General features: G+C 32.7%; 1 protein-coding gene across 1 annotated transcript; it reads right to left on the reverse strand.

Annotated features, from left to right (window-relative positions):
- Positions 1 to 13072: 13072 nt before the first annotated feature.
- Positions 13073 to 14408, reverse strand: LOC136223283 (uncharacterized). Its single transcript, XM_066011211.1, has one exon. It carries the CDS (start codon positions 14047 to 14049, stop codon positions 13399 to 13401), a length of 651 nt encoding a protein of 216 aa, XP_065867283.1. The 5' UTR covers positions 14050 to 14408; the 3' UTR covers positions 13073 to 13398.
- Positions 14409 to 24274: the final 9866 nt, after the last annotated feature.

Below are 24274 nucleotides of genomic sequence, written 5' to 3' on the forward strand. Positions count from 1 at the left end.
TTCCTCAATTTTCCATAATTTTTTTCCATTTTCCTCCATTGTTGTCGCATTTGTGACGAAATTGTCGCATTTCGTCACAAATGCGACAAGAATTGTCGCATTTCGTCGCAAATGCGACAAGAATTATCGCATTCGTCGCAAATGCTACGAAATGCGACAACTCTTGTCGCATTTGTGACGAAATGCGAAAATTTCGTCCCAAATGCGACAATAATTGAGAAAAATGGAAAAAAATTATGGAAAATAGAGGAAATTGAAACGATACTATTACAGATGAAGAAAGAGTCAAAACCAACGAGAAAAGTAAGCGTATAAGCTAAAAATATACCATTTGTACGGGAAATTGAACATAATATGTCAAAAATCGCTAACGATTGGTATTAAAAATTGAAGAAGATGAACCGAAGAAGAAGTTGAAATGGAGAAGAAGAAGAACAAGAAGAAGAACAACAACAACAAGAAGAAGAAGAAGCGGAAGAAGAAGCGGAAGAAGAAGAAGAAGAAGAAGATCGATCGATTGATCGAATAGAACTAAGGTTAGTTTTGTCCAAAATGGGTGAAAGTGTCTAATTTGGTAACTTTAAGGCAAGATGGGCTAGATATGTAAATTGGGGTTTTTGATTGGGTCAGATTAGTAATTATCCCTTCTAATTATAGAATTAGAAACACATGTTAGTTAGTTACCACCAAATTTTTGGAGATTTAATAGAAAAAAAAAAGGAAAAGATATCATTTTTGGTAAAGGGAATATAGCAATATATATTTTTTTTTATCGGTGATACTATATTATAGTGAATGGATCCCCAAGTATGTTTTATGTTGCCGTCGAGATTCTTTCTCTGAGAAAGAACATATTCCTACGGGGTTTGTTTTGATATTCGTATTATATCCAAATAATTCAACTTCAAAAAACCAAAGAGTTTCGAATGGGTGGAGCACCCCCATTTGTTACGATCACCTCCCAGTGGTGGAGCATGAAATTAGAGTTGGGGTTAAAATTAAGTGTGTGGTTATGAGTAATTTTTCAAAATTCAGTCCATTAGGGTTGGACAATTTTTTTACCCTCCAACATATTAAACTATCATCATTTTTGTGTTTTTGCTAAAATATTAAATATATTCAACGTAAAAAGATTTTTACATTTTCTTATTTTTAGTTTTAAAATTTTAAAATTTAATTTAGAAATTAAGTTATTTGAGTCTCAAAAATAAGAAATTAATTTTTTTAATAGAAAAGACATAATAAAAATGAGTTCAAAAGTGTTATGAAAATAAATAAATAAATTAATAATGGTAACATAGTTTTATAATTATTGAAAATTCAAATTCAAATAAATAAACATTTTTTAAAATAAATTGAGGTTGGGCGGAATTGAACCTAGGATCTTTTAAAAAGAAACAAATAACTTTAATCATCTAATCTACCTTTAAACAATGAAATGTTACTATCTAAAATTTATGTAGATTATATTAAAGGGGACTGCGAGAAATGGAACTACAGATACTCAAGAGTGGAGCCGATGGTTGCAGAGACTCGGACCCCAGACATTGGGCTGGCTCCGTCCCTGATTATCCCAAAGAGGGTGGTGGTGTTCTACGGTGAGAAATTTGACAGTATTAATCCTCCGATGGTTTTCAATACTATTACATGTGCATGGTTGGATTGATGATTAATACTGTCGAACTGATTGATCCAAAATATTACTCTAAAAATACCCTAATATTTATGTGAGAAAATTACATGATGATTCAAATTTGAATATTATTTTACAGTTATGTAAATTGTTTTTGGTTTTTTATCAATACACACAAGAAATTCATACTATTATGAAATAAGTAGTTTTTTATTTTGCTTTTGTCAAAAAAACAGTTGGGATTAAAATACAGGAAATATATACTTTTTAGAGATCTGACAAAATAAGAATTAGTTTTACTAGTTGTGGAAACTTATATTTATTTATTGAAAGGGGAATATTTGTGTAACTATCCCTATTTATGTCAACGTCTCTTATTTTTTATTTTTTTTTATTGGAACACGAAAGCACTCAGAGATGAAATATGGTGCCCAGTGCTAATTGACTGGACATAAAAACAAAAATTAAGCCTAATTTTTAAAACAAAGTCATTTTAGAATTTGGGTTTAAAAATATAAAAACTGCTCGGCCCATTAGAGATTGGACATCTACTTTTTTTTTTATATATAAAGTACCTTTAGAACATCTTCTAAAGGTTTGCGGTGATAAGTTCATTCAATAGTGGTAAAAACAAAGTAAGACTTATTTTATTAAAAACAAAGTAAGCATAGCCTAATTTTAAAAGTAGTTGCTTTTTTAGAAGTACATTAACAGTAGTTTGAATGGTCCTTAAATTATAATTAGCTTTCTCAATTTGTTTAAAAAAATCCATTAATTATCTAAATTTATTTAAAATAATGTGTTAACCATTTGAACTTATTCATGATTATTTACTAATTTTTTAGTTTCTGAACTTATTTAAATTGATATACATTTCAACTTAGCTAAATTTATAAAATAAATTCAAAACTTAAAAAATAAATATCTATTCTAAAAGAGAGTCTAATTTACAATTCTAAATTTTTTTAAAAAAAGTAAATTTTTGTTTTTAGATCTTTAGAGCATTTTTTCAAGATTTAGAGGCTTCATCATGATATTTTAATTAAGTTTAATGAGCTAATAAAACATTATATAAATTTAGGTAAGCAATAAAGTTTTTAAAAGTTCATGATGCATATATACTAATATTTTTTAGTCTCCATTGTTATTTTAAAATTTATTTTAGTTTTTATTATTTGAAAATGTGATAAATTATGATTAAAATTAAAAATATTAATTTATTAATTGAGGACTTAATTTGGCTTTTTTTAGTTTAGTATTATTATTTGATTGTTTAATTTAATTTACTTATGATAATTTTGGACGATTAAAATCAGGGATAAATTGAAAATATTAATTGATGAATTATGGTTATAAATTTAAGGTTTTTGCATTTTATATTGACTTAATTTATTATGTTATATATTGATTTAAGTTTAAAAAAATGAATTTTTTTTTTGTGTTATGCATGGTATAAATTAAATTAAAAAATAAAGCTATTGTGTTATAGATTGATTTTATAATATTTTTTTATTTATTATAAACAAAAATTGATTGCTAATAGATTAATATAGGATAATTTCAATTCAGCTTATCCCTATTAAATTTTATCATTGAGCTTGTATCAAATCAATAAGTGAGAGTGATAATCCTTTAAAAAAAAAAAAATTTGCACACAATGCGTTTACATTAAAGAAAACAGCACCGCTGTGTGCGAAAAAAGAACCAGACCCGGATGTAATTCGAACTCATGATCTCCCACGGTATATGTAAGCTCTCAACCACTAGGTTAAGAGATTCACAACCAGGGAGTGATAATCCTTACCTCATTTATAATCCTATTTATAGAGCTGATCATGAATCTTAGATATTTTTTTACCTGGAATGAATACTCAATTAAAAAATTTAGAATCGTTGACTTTTTCTTTATGACCGAACCTATTTGTACTATTGACTTTCATCAGGTAAAATTGAAAATTTATTATTATTTGAAACCGCGAATAAAACCTCATTGACCTGAACTGTATTATGGAATAAAAGGACCAAACTTTTTATATTTATGATATATTTAGAATGTTGGATGAATACATTTTCATAATGGGAAAATTACAAAATTGGGTGAAATGGGAGACCCATTTACATATTTAGACCATTTTTTCAATCCATTACCTATCTAGACTATATTTTGTAACTTTCCAAAAATACCCTTCATGTATATATGACACTTAGAAAAATTTTAGTCTTTTTCATTTTCCATTCCGTCTGACTTCGCATATATGACTTTTACTTCGCGAATTCGCAATATGCTAATTAGCAAAATCGATTTTACTTCGCAAATTCGCAATATGCTAATTAGAAGAATAATTTTACTTCGCAAATTCGCAATATGCTTCGCATATTGCACAATATGCGAATGATTTTACTTCGCAAATTCGCAATATGCTTCGCATATTGCACAATATGCGAAGTGAGATGTAACATTCAGATCATAACAATGGTGAAAGCATTACTGCAACTGCTCCGCTTTCTACTTTCTTTCATTTTCAAACTAGAAGCTTTCTACAAGTTCGAGCCTTACGGAATAGACTCCAAGGAAGTATGTTGTTCCTGGTATTGTTCATTTTCTCTGTTTCGGATCCACTAATCCCGCCTGAAAAATTATCTGCTATTTTTGCTGATACTGATGTGCAACCTGCTGCGTATAGGAGCGAAATGGGTATCGAGCCGATACTGGCAAAACCGAGATTGAATCGTTAACGGGTCTGATAGGGGAAGAGAAATCGTGGATTTGGAAGATGAAGGGGAAGGGGAAAATGAAAGATTGGGGTATTTTAGGAAAGTTACAAAATATAGTATAGAATGGATTGGAAAAATGGTCTAAATATGTAAATGGGTCTCACATTTTACCCAATTTTGTAATTTTCCCTTTCATAATATATGTTTAAGACTAAAACCACTAAACTGGCTCATAACATTTTAAATGCCCCTCTTGATAATGAAATCCACAAACCATATTGTTTCACCGTCTAAGGGGTAAAACGGTCATTCAACACTGCTTTGAACCTATATAAAAGGAAAAATAGTAAAGGTAACTCTCTATTCTCATTATTACATTAAGCATTTTTTCTCTCATATTTATTTTTACTAACTTTGACATCAGAGTGTACACAGAAGACAACACCTTATAAGTCTACATTTCCGACCATTTGTTGTTATGAGCATAGACGTACTCAGTGACATTCTTTTCCAAAAATCCTAATTCGACATATTTTCGAGGGTTACATGAAGACTCTAATCAAGGTAATATTATTTCCCGCCATACGAATTCTGAAATAACCCCAAACTCTTTACTAAATTTAATAGTAACCGAAAAGGATACCCTCAATAATAATGAACGTGACATCGAAACCCCTCAAATCGATCACCTAAACCTCAGATAGGACTAGTATAGCCCGAAACACTAATATGGACCCTAATGCAATACTAATTGCTAGCTTGCAAAAACCGCAAGAAACTCAGGCTCAAATGGGAGAAAACAAGTTGCTATGGCGACAATGAAATAAAAAATTGTGGGCTTACTTGATTAAAGACAAATCACCTTCTCCTTAAACTTTTGAAGGAAGTTTGAAAAGATAAGCCCATAATTCCTATTCAGAGTGTCATTGGTGATATATTCAAAAAAAAAAAAAAAGTGTCATTGGTGATACATGTGTAGATAACCAACATAGGAAAGATAAAGAAGTGTCTGAACATATATTGGTTATCATAACATATTTTGATTGTAAAAATAAATAAAAAATTATTTTGGTAAAAGTAGATCTACCCAGTCCCAAGATCAGGAAGAACCACAAATCTCTCTTCTTCTTCTTCTTCTTCTTTTTAAATTTTTTTTTTGAAATTTCCATTGAAGAACGTCTGGAAATTCCAGACGTTCTTCAATTCTGGAAATTCCAGACATTCTTCAATGTCTGGAAATTCCAGACGTTGAAGACGTCTGGAAATTCCAGACGTTCTTCAACGTCTTGAACAGACGTTGAAGAACGGGAATTTCAAAAAAAAATTTAAAAAAAAAGAAGAAGAAAGGAGGAGGAGGAAGAAGAAGAAGAAGAAGAGAGGAGAGAGAGAAGATAGAGAAAGAAGAAGGAAAATTAAAAATTAAAAGATGGTATTTTTGATATTTATTTTTAATTTTGGGGTTTATTTGTGATAATTAGATAATTATGGGTGTTAATTTATAAAATAAATAAATATAAGGACCAATTTAACTATTTTCTCTTTGAATTTTAACACCGTTAGTCAATTTTGCATCTGTTTGCTAACGGCATGTAGCACAGACATGAGTTTGTAAAAAAAAAAACCACAGGTACCAGTTCGCAAAACCGGTATACCACATGCATTTTTTTTGTACTTATCCCTATTACTTACTAATAAGGGCTAAATTTTGATGTAGTGGGGAAGCGAACCTCAAATCAAAGGTTCAACTTTTTATCACTCAGACCAAATTGGCCATTATTTGCCTTATGTGTGCTCACACATATAAGATCCAAATAAAAATCGTGATGCCTGATAAGTATAATCAAGCTATTTACACAAATGATGTGAAAGATCTTTCTTACTACCCTGTCCGAAATAGATCATATAGAGAATTAATTGTAAGCTTCGTTGACAGATTTTGAAACTAGTAGATTAGCTAGAATTTATTTTTCATAAAGACTATTAAATCAAATTAAAAGTGATGGCAGAAGTCATAAGAGAGACAAATAGAACTTGATATCTTAGTTGTAATAAGAAGCATAATGTAATTTATCTTATCTACTAAAGTCATGAATAATCTCATAAAAAAAAAGAGTTATACCAAACATCTAGTAAAATTCAAAATATACTCTTTAATTTTACAAGAGGCAGCACAACATGTGCCAAACAAACATAAATAGCAAATTAAAAGTGATGGTAGCAGCTAAATAGAAATTTTATGGACACACACAACATACCAAACAATCTGTTATGTTCAAATATGATATATATATTTCTATCCAAAGCAAAATATGATGTGTTGCATCAGGGGCGGAGCTAGGGGGTAGGGGAGGGTCTCCCGACTCTCCGACCCTCCGGAACACCCTTGACGAATAGTGGTTCAGTCCCGAGCAGCCCCCCAAAATAGTTAAAATTAGTACTTATAATGTAGAATGTGATTATATGACATAAAACTAAGTTTGCATAGTTGGTTGTAGTGATAGTTAAAAGAATCTCTATACCTAATTGGTGATATGTTTGAATCTTCCTCTCATCACTTTTTATCTCATTTTAATTTTTTTCCTTAAACCTCATCCTCCTTTAAAAATATCATTATTAACCTCATTCTCTTTTATTATTTTTAATTGTATTTTTTTAGTTACAAAATTCATGACCGAGAAGACAATTTGATGAATAATTTATCCGATGGATAAAATTGCACCATTCTAGACGTTAGGGGTAAAATTGATCTTAGGTGTAAACATTAGAGTATTTTTGCACCTTATCCTTACTTTATATTGAATCTCACTTGTTTTGTACCTTAATGTTTACAAATATGATCAAATTTACGAAAATTTAAAAATTTTGATTTGACTACTATGAATCTAAGCCTTAAGTTATTATTAAGAAAAAAAATCTCCATGCAATGGAGCCCCTCCGAACTTGGAGCTCTGGCTCCGCCACTGTGTTGCATAATATTTGTCTTTCTAAAGCATTTTATTTGTTATATATTAATATATGATGTTTTGATTCAATCCATACATATTAATTGATGTTTTACCAAGTATATTTTAAATTGCTTTTTTATTTTGAAAATAGATAAAAATTAATTAGTATGTGCAATTAATACAAAGGTAACAAAGTCTTTTAGTTAAAATTAATTACATTTCTTAATTCTTGTGCTTTAACCTTAATGGTTTATTTAGATGAAGGTTTAACAAGATTCATTAAAGGGAGATGAGAAGATGTTATTTAGTGAACCTCCTGATCTTACCAGTTTGGTGGATTGAAATTGGAGTTATTTCAAGGTTTTCTAACCTTCATTTAACTATCATTTAACCTTCACCTCCTTTTAAACTTTTTTTTTAAGTAAAGACCGGCAAACAGGGTAAACAGTAGGCGGACATTCCAACGAGGTTGACATCCCCATCAGAAAGCCTAGTACCTGTGCCAAATTTATTAAAAGAGAAAAAGAGAGAGTACAATAGCCAAAAAGCAGAATAACAGTGTCAGACTAGGCGAAGCGGTAATCATATCGCCCTCCTAGATTACAAAAACAGGCCAAAGCACAAAACGAAGGAATATCATCCCACCAAACCACACTAGGAGCAGTTTTGCCAAAGTTGGCCAGAGAATCAGCTACCTGATTGTCTTCCCTATATATATGCGTGATAACCAAAGACATTGACTCGAGATGACGGAGACATTTTAATCAGTCTTGTCTGAGTGTCCATGGAACATGCTGTGAGCGGGATCGAATAAAATGTACCACATACGACGAATCACTTTCAACCCATAACTTAGTCCACCCCCGATCAAAGGCGAGGCTGATGGCATATAGATGGTGGCTGAAAGTTCAGCAATATAAGAGAAAGAGTCACCTCCTTTTAAACTTCTTTCCAAACAAGATTAGGAAAATAACTCCCCCTTTAATTAACCTCCTCTAACTCCAAAACAAGTAGAACCTAAAACACAAATATTTTGTTACTTATTTTGTTACTTATTTTCAACGTAGACAAGTTAGGTCAATTTAAAAAATAATTTATCAAACCGTTTTCCAGTCATGAAGCGTGTCTACAATTTATATATGTGTCATTTTATCACTCATTAGTAACAGATCACAACTGTATTTTGTACGAGTTGTTACTTATTCTGTTAGTTCTAAAAAAATAAATTTCACACTTTGTATGATTTAATAATTTAATTGGAAATGAATATTTTTAAATTCGATAAACATATTTGGATTCACTTTGTCCAACTCGTACAAAATACAGTTGTGATCTGTTACTAATGAGTGATAAAATGACACATATATAAATTGTAGACACGCTTCATGACTGGAAAACGGTTTGATAAATTATTTTTTAAATTGACCTAACTTGTCTACGTTGAAAATAATTTTATATAAAATTAATCCTGACCGTAAATGTTAGAGATATAAAAGCTTTATATCAATATATAATAATCACACATTTAGTTGAAATCCAGAAATAAAAGGAAATTGAAGTCTCTAATCATTAATATACACTACAGCCTGTCAATAATTTCATACACATGCATAATTTTAAGAAATTCTCTAAATTGAGGAAAAAGAATGTAATTATTGGTCTCAGAAAGGGAAAGTCAACTTATTTATTTATTTATTTAGGATTGGACAATCAAATTGACAAAGTTACTATATATATAGCTGGAGTTGAAGCCTTCCACCCCGACGGCTTCACTCTGCAGTCAACACCACACATTACTCTAAAGGTCAAAGCCCAAACCTTATATTTTTGCTTTGACCCCTATTCTTTTATTTTTATTTATTTAATTTTAATTAAATAAGTTTAGAAGTTAATGTAACATCTCAATCAAATTATTTTGATATTTAGAGGAGCTCCCCAATGTATTAAATCTTCTAAAATTTATAACCCGACATTTTAATATTAGTAACATCAATTGTTAAATAAGGGAAAGCATATATAAACTAAGAAATTAAAGTGAAAGCTTTCTGATATTAGAGTTTTTATAAATTTAGCAATTATTATTTATATTGTTTTTGCTTAAAAATTAATGGTATATTTTAAGTACAAAAGTTTATACTTTTAAAATTTTAAAAATATACTAGCTGTACACCCGTACTATGCATGAATAACTCAATAATATTAAAACTATCCAATAAAAATATCAATGAATACTTAAATATCAGTAAGTATTCAAATATTATATAACCCATAACTTCTATTTGAAAAAAAAAATGTATAATAAATGAATCAGTCTATATCATTAAAAACTTCTTTAAATATTATATTTTGAAAATAAAAGTTGAGTGTCTTTTGCGTTTTATCCAGAATGGACAAGCTGTTGGGTTGGGAAGACGATATAGTTGTCTTCTTTTGACTTTAGGATGAGCTTGCTTCTGATTCTGATCTTTGGGCTTTGCTTCTGACTGGGCCTTTAATTTGCTAAAGCCTCTTGTGGTTTCTTTTATATAAAAGAAGTCTAATATGCCTTACACAGTTTTTAACACTTAAACAAAATTGTTAGATGATAAAGACATATTTAATTTTGAATTTTAATTACTTGAGGGATCTAATTCTTTAATTGTAATTTTTGTTATAATCAAAACCTCATAAAAATTGAGTTTCATCAATCTCTTCCATTTTGATGATGACAAAAATATTCAGATGATGGATCAAATTTTACTTACTCTCTTAGAATTACTGAACTTATACTGAATACTCCTCTATAAAGCTAGTGAGAAAACAATCAGAAGGTTAAATATTTTCATAGCAAAAAAATCTCAAAGCGAAAAGAATGTTAAGATGAGTATCAGAGCTTAATAGCAAAAAGTATCAAAGCTTAACATACATCAGAGTTTAAGAAATTTTGAAAGGTATATCAGAACATGATTTAATAATTTATCAGAGTATGGCATGAACAGTTTAAAAATATTCGGACTATAAAATTTAAGCACAAGTGTAAATTAGTCATAATTCAGAATTTGTATTAATAATGATTACAAAGATACTATGAATTGGATAAAGTAAAACAACTTATAAACCTATAGCTAAGGACCTAGACTACTGAGTTTGTTGATCTTATTCTTTGGGTTCTGATTCTTTCTCTTTCCTGTTCTATCCCTTTTTGTCATCACCAACAAGGTGAGAAGATGTTTCATCAGAGGTGGATGTGGACTCTATTAGAAGAAGTTGTGGTTCAGACAACTTAATAGTTACAGAGCCTACTGATACGCTTATACGGCATATGCATCCGCTCTCCATAGAAAAAGTTACAGAGCCTACTGATACGCTTAAGCTCATAAATCTCCACCTTTTGCTGGGCTTCTCCTTCAATTCTTTGACCTTATTCGCCAATTTGTCCTCGCCTGCCAATTTCTCCTTCAACTTGTTGACCCATGAGAGACAACTTATTCTTGTTCTCCATAACTATAGGAATCTGGCGTATCCATCAATAACACGTTTTGACCATTTGTAGCGCACTAATAATTGCCTAAAGCAGGCTTCTCCAACTAGGAGAAAGAAAAACGGTAAGCCTAGTAAATTGATGAACTAATCTAGTTAAAGGAAGATGCTTTTACTCGTGTAAAAGGTAACAGTGATACGGGGCCGGTCAAGTGGAAGAACAGATCCTATATGTAAACTAGGACCTGTTAGAAAAGGTTGTGATCCGTGTGAACCATGTCCCCCTAAAGTCAGAGTGATGGATTTGGATTTTTTAGGAAGCGATGTTCCCTCCCTCGATGGAAGAAGAGGTTCGTTTTCCTTTCTATTTCTATTGAGACCTCACCTCCTTCAGCTTTTTCTTTTGCTCTGCACATCGTCAACGTCCTTGCAAAACGATAAAAAAAAAGATCCAATTAGAAGTATAAGAACAAAATAGATTACCTTGGACAAGGGAGCTATAAGAAACGCATGTCATAGTCCCATTTATGACTTCCACCAAAGGCTTCTTGGCGAATATGAACTATAGAGCTTCCTCATATCTGCATTGCTCTCGGGTAACTGATTGGAGTAGTTTTATGGCATTCGCCTCAGCAATGTTGGGAGTATGAGATATTGGGCGCTTGTACTTAGGGTTCCCATTCCAAGACTGAGGAAATTCCAAAGGTTCATCTCCAACCTTCTTAATGTAGAAAAACTCTCGTATCTAGTCATGGATGTTTGCATCTTTTTTCATCGAATGGGCCATGTCTAGACCCATATTTTCATGCACAAGTGCAGTGATCTTCGCCCACCCTCTATGTTAGTGAGTGAAATGTGCGAAAACTCTAGGCCTAAAGGGGAACTTCAAGTTATCCGCTAGGTATGAATCTCAAAAGAATGAAGAATTTTTCCTATCACTTCTGGATCAGGATATCAAAACCCCCTGTAAATATGGCTAAGGTAGATGGTGAAACATTCAGCTGACGGATGTGATGGACATTGGTTGGGGGTGGGAACAATACATTCAACCAACCAGGGATACGCCTCCTTCAGCTTCAGCTTCAACGTATAGATCATATCGCAGGTCACTATAGACCCTGTAGAAGACATTCTAAGGGCTTTAGGTATAGAGGAGCTAGTCTCCTCCACTTCACCAAAAGGTGAGTTAAAGGTTTGATTGGAGGCAGAAGGGACGGGTGGAAGTTGGTGGTCGGAGTGGGTACCTTCAGAGTCTTCACCAACTAATTCTCTAGTGATATCTGGACTCATACTAGTATAAGTGCAAAGCAACTAAGGAATGGGGAGGGAAAGAAACAATTTCTAGAAGTATTAGAGGACACTTACATGAGAAATACATAAAGGGACCGTCGAACAGAATCAACAAAGAGAGGAAAAACCTTCACCAGAAATCGCTAGAGGCAAAGACGAAGGGAGAGAAGACAAAAGATGAAAAGGCATAAAAATGGAAGCATTTTTTTGCCTTTATTCCTTTTAAAAGAGAGAAATGTAGACACCTCGAAATCTGAGAAACCATGATGACGTGTTCTAATTTGATTGGTATAAAAAAACTGTGTTTGTCAGGAAGTAATAAGTACCTAGCACATTTGAGGAGACGGATGTCATGTCTAGAACACGAACAACCCTAAAGGATTTTTTGATCTTCTTTTTAGGGGGGGTTCTGATAACATCCGAAATTATACATTATGTCATCATTTGCTAGTAAGCGAACAAATAGATAGAAGATAAGAGGCGAGAAAATCTTACAAGTAAACTAACTATCACTTCCATAAGTATTTTTTATATCCTTATACTTTATCAAACTCAAAAATGCCTCCCAATGACTTAATATGTATCGTCAAAACTCAAGAAAGCCTTCCAAAGACTTAATAGGGTATAGATCTTCTAGAGTTGAAATCCTTTAGAGTTGGTGGAGTTATATGCATCTCAACCATTAATTACAAAATGAATATATGAAATTTGATTGATCAATAAATGACTAATTAAATATTAAAATTTATTAATTAAATTTCATCTATTAATGTTGCAATTAATGGTTGAGATTACAACTCCACCAATTTTAGAGGCTTTTCAACTCTAGAGGATCTCTACCCAAAAGAAGGATAATTATCAACATGTATGAAGCAAGTGGTTATATTTTTTTCTTAACAATATTGAACCTATTGAATTTTTAACCTTTTGATTCTTTATCGTTTTCAATTCTTTAACTTGTCCTATTTTTACAACCATAATATGGAGAATATCAAAAGAAAATAAAAACAAATTAAAAGTTGAACCAACAAAAAGAAAAGTATGTAATTGTTATTAATTACAAGGGATAGCGAGATAGTAATTAAAATTATGGACATGAAATGAATAAAGAAATAAAGAAAGAGAATTCTGATTGGACGATCAAATACCGTTAAGCAGTTTCTTCTTCCTTGAGTGGATTATGAACTAAGGAAAAAAATTCAAAAATCCTTGGGCAAAATTTTAATTACACCACTTTCGATCTTTACAAAAACTATCTGATCTATCATTTGCTATCAATTCTACAACACCACAACAAATTCATTGAAATCAAGAAACTCCCAATTCGCAGATCAAGAAACCACCAAAGAGAAATAATTACGATTCTTCCTCTTCGGCCTTAGACATGACGGAAAGCCGGCTTGGTCTCGGCTCGAAAGCGGCTTGGCGACGTAGATGGTGCGAAGAAGGCCGAATCAGAGCCGATAATGCTCTCTTCACTAATTCCCCCTCCACACCTCCGATTCTCACAAGCGAATTCGTCATCGCCGAACGCCTGAAGTTCAATCTACTACTGGAGTGATACGACGCCGATTGAGAACTGCCACTGCGATTATCTTTCCGGCTGTTTCTCATCAATGCCTTGTGGAAAGCGCACCGGAAAGAGCCAGGGTGCGTCGTAGGCGAACAAGCGCAACTCCTCTTCTGACTGGTCATCGCACTGGCAGGAGAAGTCTGCCGCCTCATCGACAGGGACCGATTAGGAGAGATTGAGCGATCGATCGATAATCTGACAGACGGCGAAGATTGGGTGTTGTTGTGGCGATAGATGTTGTTGTACATGTTAACGCGCGTGGGAGAGGTAGCGCGTGGTAAAAAAGAAGCGGTGGAAGAAGAGGATCGAGATGTGAAACTGGCAGCCGTTGACGAAGCCAACGCCGATGAGGAATGCGACGGAGAGATGAGAGGCGAAGATTTGCGACAGGGGCAGAGATATGTTGCGGTTGATTTGTTTCTTGAGGTCGCCATTGTTGTACCAGTGAGAGGGAGGGAAATGTAAATTTGAGTTGTTTAATAACGGCGGCGAGAGGGAAGTAAATTCGGCAAACCTAGAGCGAAGCAAGAAAGAGATATATAGTGGGCAAAGGGATGGGCCGATTGTAAATAAGAGGTCTTCACAAGGGTACGTCTTTATTTCAAGCGCAAAGGTCGGCTGGTGGGACCAATTGGGTAGAAAGAATCCGGAAGTGAGTTAGGGTTTCGTTTTCGGGTCAAATGGGTTGTTGTTTCAATCTGGTAAAAACGAAAATTGAGCATAGGAGGGTCTGGGTCTTATCAACTGTGAAACTAACCCAACTGTCTCCTCCGTTATGCCAACTTCCACGCAAATGTGATTATTTATGTATTTGATTTTCAATTGCATATTTCAGTCAACACTTTTAATAAATTGTTAAATTAGTCCAAAATTTTATATTTTACATAATTTTTAACGAAAAAATAATTAATAAAATAATTACAAATGGTAAAATTACTCAATCAGCCTGAATTTCAACCTACATAATTTAGACCGAATTAAGTAATTAATTACGAAATCAGATTAAATTAAAATTTGGACGAAACAATTACCTTCCATGTGTTTAGTTCATGAAATAAATAAACACGTGATTATCAATTGAAAAATAAAAAACTCAAGGGACCAATTATCATTTTTTTCATAAATGGCTCAAACACACAAAATCATACCTCACTCTTCTCTCTTTCTTACCTTCTGCTTCTCTTCCACCCAAAGCAATTATCATTAAATCTCATGAATCTTCATCTTCATCTTCATCTTCGTTTCAATTTCTAGGAAGTTCATTCTAATTTCTCCCTCTCTTTTTCTACTTTTTTTTTTGTTTAGGGAAATAAAAACATTGAACTAACAGAGTGCTATAATTAACCCTTTATTTTTCTCTTCCCCAACAAAGTTCTAAGTAATCTCCTCAAACAATAATATATTCATTGGTCTTTACCTAGTCCAAACAGACACATAATCATAAACAAAAACCTAAACATAGTACCTTAGAACCAAAGAATTGCACCTATGTTCAAATGGTTCAAAGATGCCCTTCGAATTGATTAAATCATTAGGCTTCTTCTTAGTGAGATCTTTATGTTTTTTTCATGGGGAGATTTTTTGTGGGAAATGTTTGTTCACGTTTTTGTACTTGAACCGACCTCCCAAGCCTACTTTCTCCCATACGGCTTGTCTTTGCATTGTCCCACTCTTTTTTTAATAAAAAAGTGGGACAACTTTCTAATGAGGAACTGCTATGAATTTCAGTAGTCCATTTTCTTTGTTGAGGTTGATTAAGCACCAGCAGATGTGCATTTTCTTCTAAAACAATTTGGAATTGTTTTAAGCATATGCTAATGCCATCAACATCATTTAAATCATGTTTAAAGCAATCTGACATCTTGCTTATAAACTGCTCCTCTTTATATTTCCTTTATGTCAAATTCATGGCATTGTGCGCCATTACACTGGAGAAATTTGCCTTGTGTTACCCAACACTTGTTGTGCCAGAGCGCAAGTGCAGGATCTGAAAGAACTCAAGCGATTAAGAATCTGATCACCTCCATAAAAAATCAACCAAAAGAGATGATTCCATCGAACGGTTAACCTAAGGAGAACATAGTGACAATCAGTGGCTAAATATTGAAAAATATTTCCTATAGTTGGACATTCTCATATTTCTCACAAAAAAAATATCACATGCAATTAAATACATATTGATTACATGTAGAAAGTGATCATGGATATCGGGGATATATATTACAAACTGACCATAGTACTTAAAATATTGAAGCGTAAATTTCATTTCAGACTTATCAAAGATATATTAGAGAATATGATGAGATAAAATTGAATAGAAGTTGGTGTACAACAAGTTATGAAAATGGACAAAATTTAGCATACTAAGACTTTCAAATGTGAAGCAAATGGACAAGTAAATGGACATTTCAACAGACCTAATTGAATATCTCACTCTGATTTTTACAGTCAGTCAACATTTACCTCAGATTATTAGTGATCTGCGGATTTAGTTTTATCATTTTCATGCACTTGCAATGAATGCGTACTGAATGGAACAAACCAGACATTATAGATCTATGCTATATTATTCAGATAATAGATGAACAGAAAGTGCCAATGATTAGCTAAAGTAGAATAATGTTGCACAAGACATAATATTAGTATAGCGTTATTTAAATTAGTACAACCTAATAAGCTACCATTTAAAAAATCTAACACCTCTATGCAAACAGACACAAGAACAAATTGGAAGAGAAGAGGAATATCAAAATCATGAGATGCGCACACTAAGTGGTTACTAGCAAACAATGTGGTTCACTTAAGCCTACAACTATTACCTTTAATTTAAGAAATCATGCATATCGCAATCAACACTTAATTTTTCCAAATAAAAAGAATTAAAAGGTTTTCATTGTAACTAGTGTTACTTCTTATCATCTGCATAAGACGTTTCTCCATAGATGTTTGCTCTAATTTGAATTCTTCCATTTTATTCTTATTAGCTGCTAGCTCACTTTCTAGACGAGCAATTTGATCTTGTTGTTTTTGCGAGTTTTGTTGTTGTATTTCTTCCTGCAACCTTGCTTTAGCTGAGCCTCCATACCCACTGCCTTTACCTCGAGTATACCCAGATTTTGGGCCAAGTACATGAAGCAACATTTCTTTTTGTGTTTGAGGACGAGTTTGATCCCCTTCAGGTTCTTTGTCCTTGTCTTGTACAAGTTGATGGAGTTGTGTCTACAAAAAAGAAGAAAAATAGTAGCATTGTATTTGATCAAGAATACGAGAAATTTATATACTTACATGTATTTCTTTAGAGTGGTTATCATTAACCCATTCAAGTACTCCTCGGCCATTTGTGCATGTATGTTCAGTCATCCAGACTACATCCGCAGGAGGAAGCACACCATCATTTTGTTTTGTCTAAATTTATAGCCAACTTTTTTCAGTATCTGTGTATTTAAAAAACATTACATATTTTACAAACTACATTATGACATCTTACCAATATATGCTCCACTTCATAAAAAGATAAATTCCCTGTGGTGTGTTTACACCACTTATCTGATTTTCGATTCTTGCGATTTATTTCACTTCGTTTCTGCATTTCAATATTACGGCATATCAATAAGTTATTAATTCATTTAGAGACATAAAAGATAAACTTTAAAACATTTTTATGCTAAATTAGTGGAACAACAAAAGACAAAAGTAAAAACAAAAGGATGATAGTTATTGAGAGCTTACCTTGAATTTTTCAGAATTAAATGTAGCACAACAAGCTCTCCAACTCTCATACGAAAAATCAGCATGAGGGTTTTCTAAGCGCTCCTCATGTGTAGAACCATATTCTTTGTAGTAAGTATGCAAACGACACTTCCAGAAGCGGTACAAGCGTGCATTGCATCTGTTGCAAATGCTTGAAGTCGAAGTAGTTGTGTACAAGAATCCTTAATGTCAAACTTGTTCTGTTTATTTTTAGGCTAATGTTATAACTATAATCTGATCAAGAAAAAGCTTATAAAAATATATAATGATAAAGTCTTAATGTTCATTAATTAAACTAGTAAAATATACCTTCACTTGTAACCACATTGATGGACCATATTTAGAAAAGACGATAGGCCAATCTCCTCCATCTATTAGAGTTGTTGTCCACGCAACATAACCACAAAAGTTCACCAAGGGCCTGGCATTTTCCCCCATATCTTGGAGAACGAAATCAGGTATCTCGATGTCAAGTTTAAATTGACCATTCAAAGTCCTCTTTTCTAGTGCCAAGCTTTTGTACTTGCCTATTTGACCCTTTTTCCTTTTAGCACTTGTGGCAGAGGCTAAAACGATACTGTCATAATAAAGATTTAAAGCAGACAGCAAACTTTAAGAAAAAATAAATTAAACAAAATAATAATGAACAAAGATATCGTACTTACCTTGACTACTGTTTAGCTTATTTTGTGGGTTCCATCTCTTGTTGGCCTATCTTCATGGAAATATTTAGTCCTGACCTTTCGAGGTGGATTTTCTCGTACTACATCACCCTCCATAGGAGTTGGATCTGCTGCTTCATGGGCAGTTAACACAGTTTGAAGTCTGCTAGCAAGATTGTTTGCATATTTTCGTTTGCTCCCCCCTTAATCATCATTAAGTAAATTGATTAGCAAAAAGAAGTAACATACTATGTACTAATAAAAGTAACCAGGCCTAAATGTTTAAAAGATATAACCTTAATCTGTACTAATAAATTGATTAGGAAAAATCAGACCTGAGTATTTTGTGCTTGTTAATATGTAGCCAAAATCAGAATTATGTAATACTATGCAATCAGACCTAGAATCAGGCCAAAATCCCATAAAAACAAAATATTCATTTCTTAGACCTTTACCTTGATCAGTTGAAGATGAAATCTGATCATCATATTGATTTTCTTTATGTGCAGGATTGTTGGTATTAGAGCCAATACCATCTATATTAATATCATCTTCGTTGATGCGTATATTCTCATTATTGATAGAGTTTACGAGATTTCTTATTCCAGCTCCAGTGTTATTCCTTATTATCCTAGCTCGACTGCGCCCCCATCATATTTGCATTGTTGATATCTCCAAAATCAATATTACCTTCCTCAATGTGTTCAAGCTCATTGTCACAAATTTTTAAAGACCCTCTTAGTCCACCCCTGGTGCTATTTTTTAGATTCTTTGATTGACCTTGCACCACCATATCTGCATTATAAAAAGAACATAGAAGTTAGTAAAATTTACAATTCAATTTCAGACCTACTTGTGCCTTATAATGATATATCATTCCAATAAGTAAACTTAACACTATAACTTAGTTGGAATACAATTGACTAATGAAAACTAAAAACAAAAAATATTAAATCAAAGGCGCCCAAAAAATCAAACAGTTATTACACTTGAGTTTAATTAGACATTCAGATCTAAATTTCTTAAACAAGCTAAAAGAACAACATTACAAGCAAATAGCTAACAATAAGTGATAAGCAAAATAAAAACTTGACGACATGAAATACACTCAAGTTACACAACATCATCATCAACAATGAAACAATCTAAATCAGTGTTTCTTTTTCGTTTCTTCTTGTGCTTTTGATGTTTGATATTCTCCAATTCGTTGCTAACCCATTTGACCACATCAGCTCCTCTTTCCACCATAAAATGGTTTGTAGCCAAGCAAATAGCATCTACTTGTCTTAATTGCATTATGATTATAGTAGAATCTCTACACTTTTCTTGTTGCATTGCTTCAACATCATTTTGATCTAACACATTCTCATCAATGTTGAGTTCAGGTATCTTATATAAGTCTCGAGGCTCTGTCTTTATCACAACAAGCCAATTGTTGTCTATTGGTTGAGGTACATAAAACACTTGCTCCACTTGTGATTCTAATACAAACGGCTCATATGTGGCTAAAGATAGTTCTCTATATACACTAGTTATTCCGAATTCATCCACTTTGTATCCTCTTCCTTGACGTTGAACATCATACCAACCACACTTAAAAACGTAAACATGATGTCCACCAGGATATTGAAGCTCATAAAAATCTTTAAGAACATCGTAATACTCTTTATCTAACTCGTCGTCCCCTCGAACCATGACTCCACTATTCTGAGTTTTTCTATTTTCTTGTCGATCAAGGGTGTGAAACCTAAATCCATTCAAAATATATCCACTATAACACCTAACCGTGCGCAAAGGACCACAAACTAAATAATATAAGTCCTTATTCACAGATCCTTCTCTATATATATGCTCCACCTATTCATGGAAAACATGATCAAATCATTATTACATAATGAACAACAAAATTCAGGGAATCTAAACAAATTAAGAATATTGCATACACGATTGCGAACCCATTCTGTAAATTGCGCTTTATGTCTCCTCTCTACGCTCCGAGGCGCTGGATTTAGTGTCTCTTTGTGCTCCCTAATATTTTTAGTTAGTGTGAAATCATCAAGGAATTAGATATTTTAGCAGTTAAATTTCTTTTATACACTAGAATTAAGATGAACTTACTTTACAAGTTCTAAGACCTCATCACAATTATGGAGGTAATATAAGTGAACTTGTTCAAACTCCTATGAACTAAGATGATAAAGAGTAGGCTTTCCTTAAGGACGACCAATCGGTCTAAAAATATCCAATTCACTTATGCTAGACTCATCATTTTCACCATCATCATTCCGAGATTGGCGATTAAACTTGGTGGTTATATCATCCATATACCTCGAACAAAAGGTTAAACATTCATCGGCTAAATAACCCCTTGCAATTGAACCTTCTGGGTATGTTTTGTTGCGAATATAAGATTTCAAAGTACGCAAGTACCTGATATATAAAATCAAAGTAAGAAGTGATTGTATTAGAGAAAAAAAAATACCAATGTAAGTCATTCACATATACCTCTCTATAAGATACATCCAATGATATCTCACTAGACCTGCAATCTTTGCTTCTGCCACCAAATGAATAACTAAGTGTAACATGATAGAGAAGAAAAATGGTGGAAAATACTTTGCATAATTTGAGAGGAATTTGGCCTTCTAAAGTATCAAGATCCTTCATGGTCAAGTTCTTTGAGCACAAGTTCTAAAAGAAGGAGCTTAATTCAATCAATGGCTCGCAAACATATTTTGGAAGGAGTCCACGGATAGCAATTGGCAGAAGTTGCTCCATAAATACATGGTGGTCGTGGCTTTTCATGTATGACATCTTCCGGCCATTATCTTTTATGCATCGAGAGATGTTTGAACAATACCCATCAGGAGTCTTTAAATTTTGAAACATCTCACAAAATGCAGCTTTCTCATTGCCTCTCAGTGTATAACATGCCACAGGTATGCATACTTTATCTTCATCAACAATTGGATGAAGTTCTGGCCTTATATCCATTTTTATCAAATCCAATCTAGCTTTTATTATATCCTTTGTCTTACCCTTTATACTCATCAATGTACCTATGATATTCTCAGAAACGTTCTTTTCTATATGCATCATATCTAAGTTATGACGCAATTTGACATGTCTCCAATAAGGCAACTAAAAAAATGCTCTTTTTCCTCCATCCATACAAGTTGTTTGTCTCGTCCCACTTCCTCTTTGTACCACCCTTGCCAAATAGAATTTGAGTAAATCGGCTACATTGCATTAGTACATCATCACCAGACAATGGAAGAGGAGCAGCCCCCTTTTCAACAGTTTTATCAAAGGCTTTGCGTTGTTTTCTCCATCTATGATTCATCGGCAACCAACGCCTATGCTTCTGAGCAGAGATGAATTTCCCACAAGAAATTTGTCTATAGATTTTCGAAATCACTCATAGACAAACAAAAACATCAATGGGGTGCAAGAAATCAAATACCCTAAATTGAATTTACAATTTAGAAACACAAAACGGAAATTTAAAATCCTGAACTAAAACCCTAATCAATAAAAGGCATCATATATATACAATAAGAAACAAACAATAAAAGTGGAAGAGAGCTTAACGTCAACGAGAAAGCAAATCATGACTATGAAATAAAAATCATACAACCAAACAACATAAAACGCACAATAAATTGAAAAATACCTGTAAATATCAAAATTGGAGGAGATAGCTTCTAGAAAAACGCCAACTAGTAAGCATTCGACAGCCCTTTGAACCATGTCAATCACCGACAAATTTACTTCCCTTCCCATCGATTACGAGTGCTGAAAGAGGAATGTTTACAGTTAGAGAGATTTTGTAAATATGAAAATAGAAAGGTACAGAAGATAATTGATAGGGGTAGGTGGGAGGATATTTCTCCTTTTTTTTTTTACTTCCCTGCGCATTTTTAGTGCTGAATGTTAATATCAATTAATTTTATTTTTAATAAACCTAATAATATGCTTTTTCAACAATATACTTCGAAGCTAAATGTTTTATATTTAGCGCAACATAAAAACATTGTTGTTATATATATTTTCCTTTACCGCAACAAAGTTGTTGTGGCCAAATCTAGCATTTTTCCATTATAGCCCGCCAACCTAAATTTTTGGAGGGAGAGTGGCAGAAACCTAATTTATTTTATGTCTTTAAATTCGTACTAAAAATATATTATTTATCGTAACAACAACATTGTTGCCAAACTTCTTATTTTCTTTTAAAAAACGCACTAAATGAATTTTTTTAGTAGAAATATCTATATAAATGAATTGCATGTCTTTTTAATTAATCAAATAACTGGTTTTGCAACAACTTCAGGGTGTAGCCATACAAGTGTTTATTTATAGCTACCAAATCTTTGTTGCTAAATTCCCAATTTTTTTCCACAATTCCCGCCTTACAAAAGTTATGGAGGGAGAAAAGAGAAAATATATATTTTTTAATCAAATAAATATCTTTCACAACAACAGGGTTGTAGCCATATATAACTTATTACCTGCAACGACCGTATTTGTAGCTGTACAAAGTTTATTCTACGGCTACAATATCGTTGTTGCGAAAATTAGTTATTTTCTACACAAAGCCCGCGAGACCAATTTTTTTTGGAGGAGAATTTACAGCAAGAGTTATTAATATACACATTTATTTCTTAATTAGTCGAATAAACAACTTTAGCAACTACTTGTTGGGTTGCGCAAAGTTTTTTATTTAAAGCAACAAGATGTGTTTGTTACAGTAAATTGTGAAATTTAGAGTAATTAAGCTTTTGTTACCAAAACTATTATTTTCCATTGGCCCCCAAAAAAATTCGAAGGGTGGTGTTGGGTCATTTACAGTAAAAAATGAAGATATAGCGTTACCAAAATTTATTTATGGCTATAAAATTTGATTTTGTTGCAAAAGGTTGTTGCCAAAGAGCAATTTTCTTGTAGTGAAATGGCTTATCCAGAAGTATATGTGGTGCATTATCTTTCGCCACGTTGATGAATATGAAGTCGGTGGAAAAGATGAACTTATCCACCTCGACAAGTACATCCTCAACTATGCTATTTTAATCTTAATATCAACTAACCATCCTTGGACATCTATGATTACCCTTGCGATTGTAATAAATGGCTTACCTAGAAGTATATGTACTGCATTATCTTAATATCAACTTACCATTTTGGACATCTATTATTACCTTTACAGTTACAAGAAATGACTTACCTTGTAGTGTAAGTACTGCACTATCTTTCGCCGCATTGATGAATACGAAGTCGGTGGAAAAAATGAACTTGTCCACCTTGACAAGCACATCCATAACTATGCTATTTCAATCTTAATATCAACTTACCATCTTGGACATCTATGATTACCTTAAGGTTGTAACAAATTGGGTTGGGCTATAAAGTAATATGTGAATTGAAGAGTCATATTATACCTTTTTATCGGGTTATAGAAGCAGTATGCGAATTGAAGAGTCATATTTGTCGGTCCTGGCTCCTCTGACCTTAATTTCCTAAAAATTGATAGAGACATTAAATTAATCGATGCCCTTAAATCACTTCATACACGAGAGAAAAACATATCACAATGGTACAAGGGATTGAAAAGCTCCATTATTCCTTTAACGGGTGGTTGTTTATTGAGAACAATAGCAGAGCATTCCTCCCTTAAAGCTACCATTTTATTAATCTCCCACTTTCTCTTTTTGGAGAAAATCTCTTTAAGAAACTTGATATAAGCCAACATTTGTTCCAATTAGACTTGTTCATAGGCTGGCATGGGCTCAGGCTTATGAACAAGAATTCTTATCTAGGTCCAGTCTAACCCGTACTAAATATTCCTCAGACTCGGGCCAGACTGGCTTGTATTAGAGAACATTAATCTTAGACCCAGTCTTGACTCGCCCATACTAAATTACATAATATGAATTATATATATAATTTTAATTTCCAAAGATGAATGTGATATGGAAATGGAAAGATGTAGGCGACTAGTTAGGTAAAGAAGAAGGAGATGAAATTGGATAAGGGTTACATAGGTTTTATATATTAGTTTCAGATAGGTTTTAATTTTATTATTATACTAGTTTTTGACCCGTGCGATGCACGGATTCATCTTAATATATAAATATTAATAAAAATATAATTTAATAATTATAATTTAAATTCTATAGAACTCTTAGATATAGTACGAATAAAATAATCTTTTTATAAATAAATATAATAATATAACTAAAGTTAATATATT

Source organism: Euphorbia lathyris, chromosome 3, assembly GCF_963576675.1.
Source record: "Euphorbia lathyris chromosome 3, ddEupLath1.1, whole genome shotgun sequence".
NCBI classification, from domain to species: Eukaryota; Viridiplantae; Streptophyta; class Magnoliopsida; order Malpighiales; family Euphorbiaceae; genus Euphorbia; species Euphorbia lathyris.

What these genes read in the sequence shown, in the direction of transcription:
- LOC136223283 (XM_066011211.1), bottom strand. Translation starts at nt 14,049, where the DNA reads ATGGCGACCTCAAGAAACAAATCAACCGCAACATATCTCTGCCCCTGT.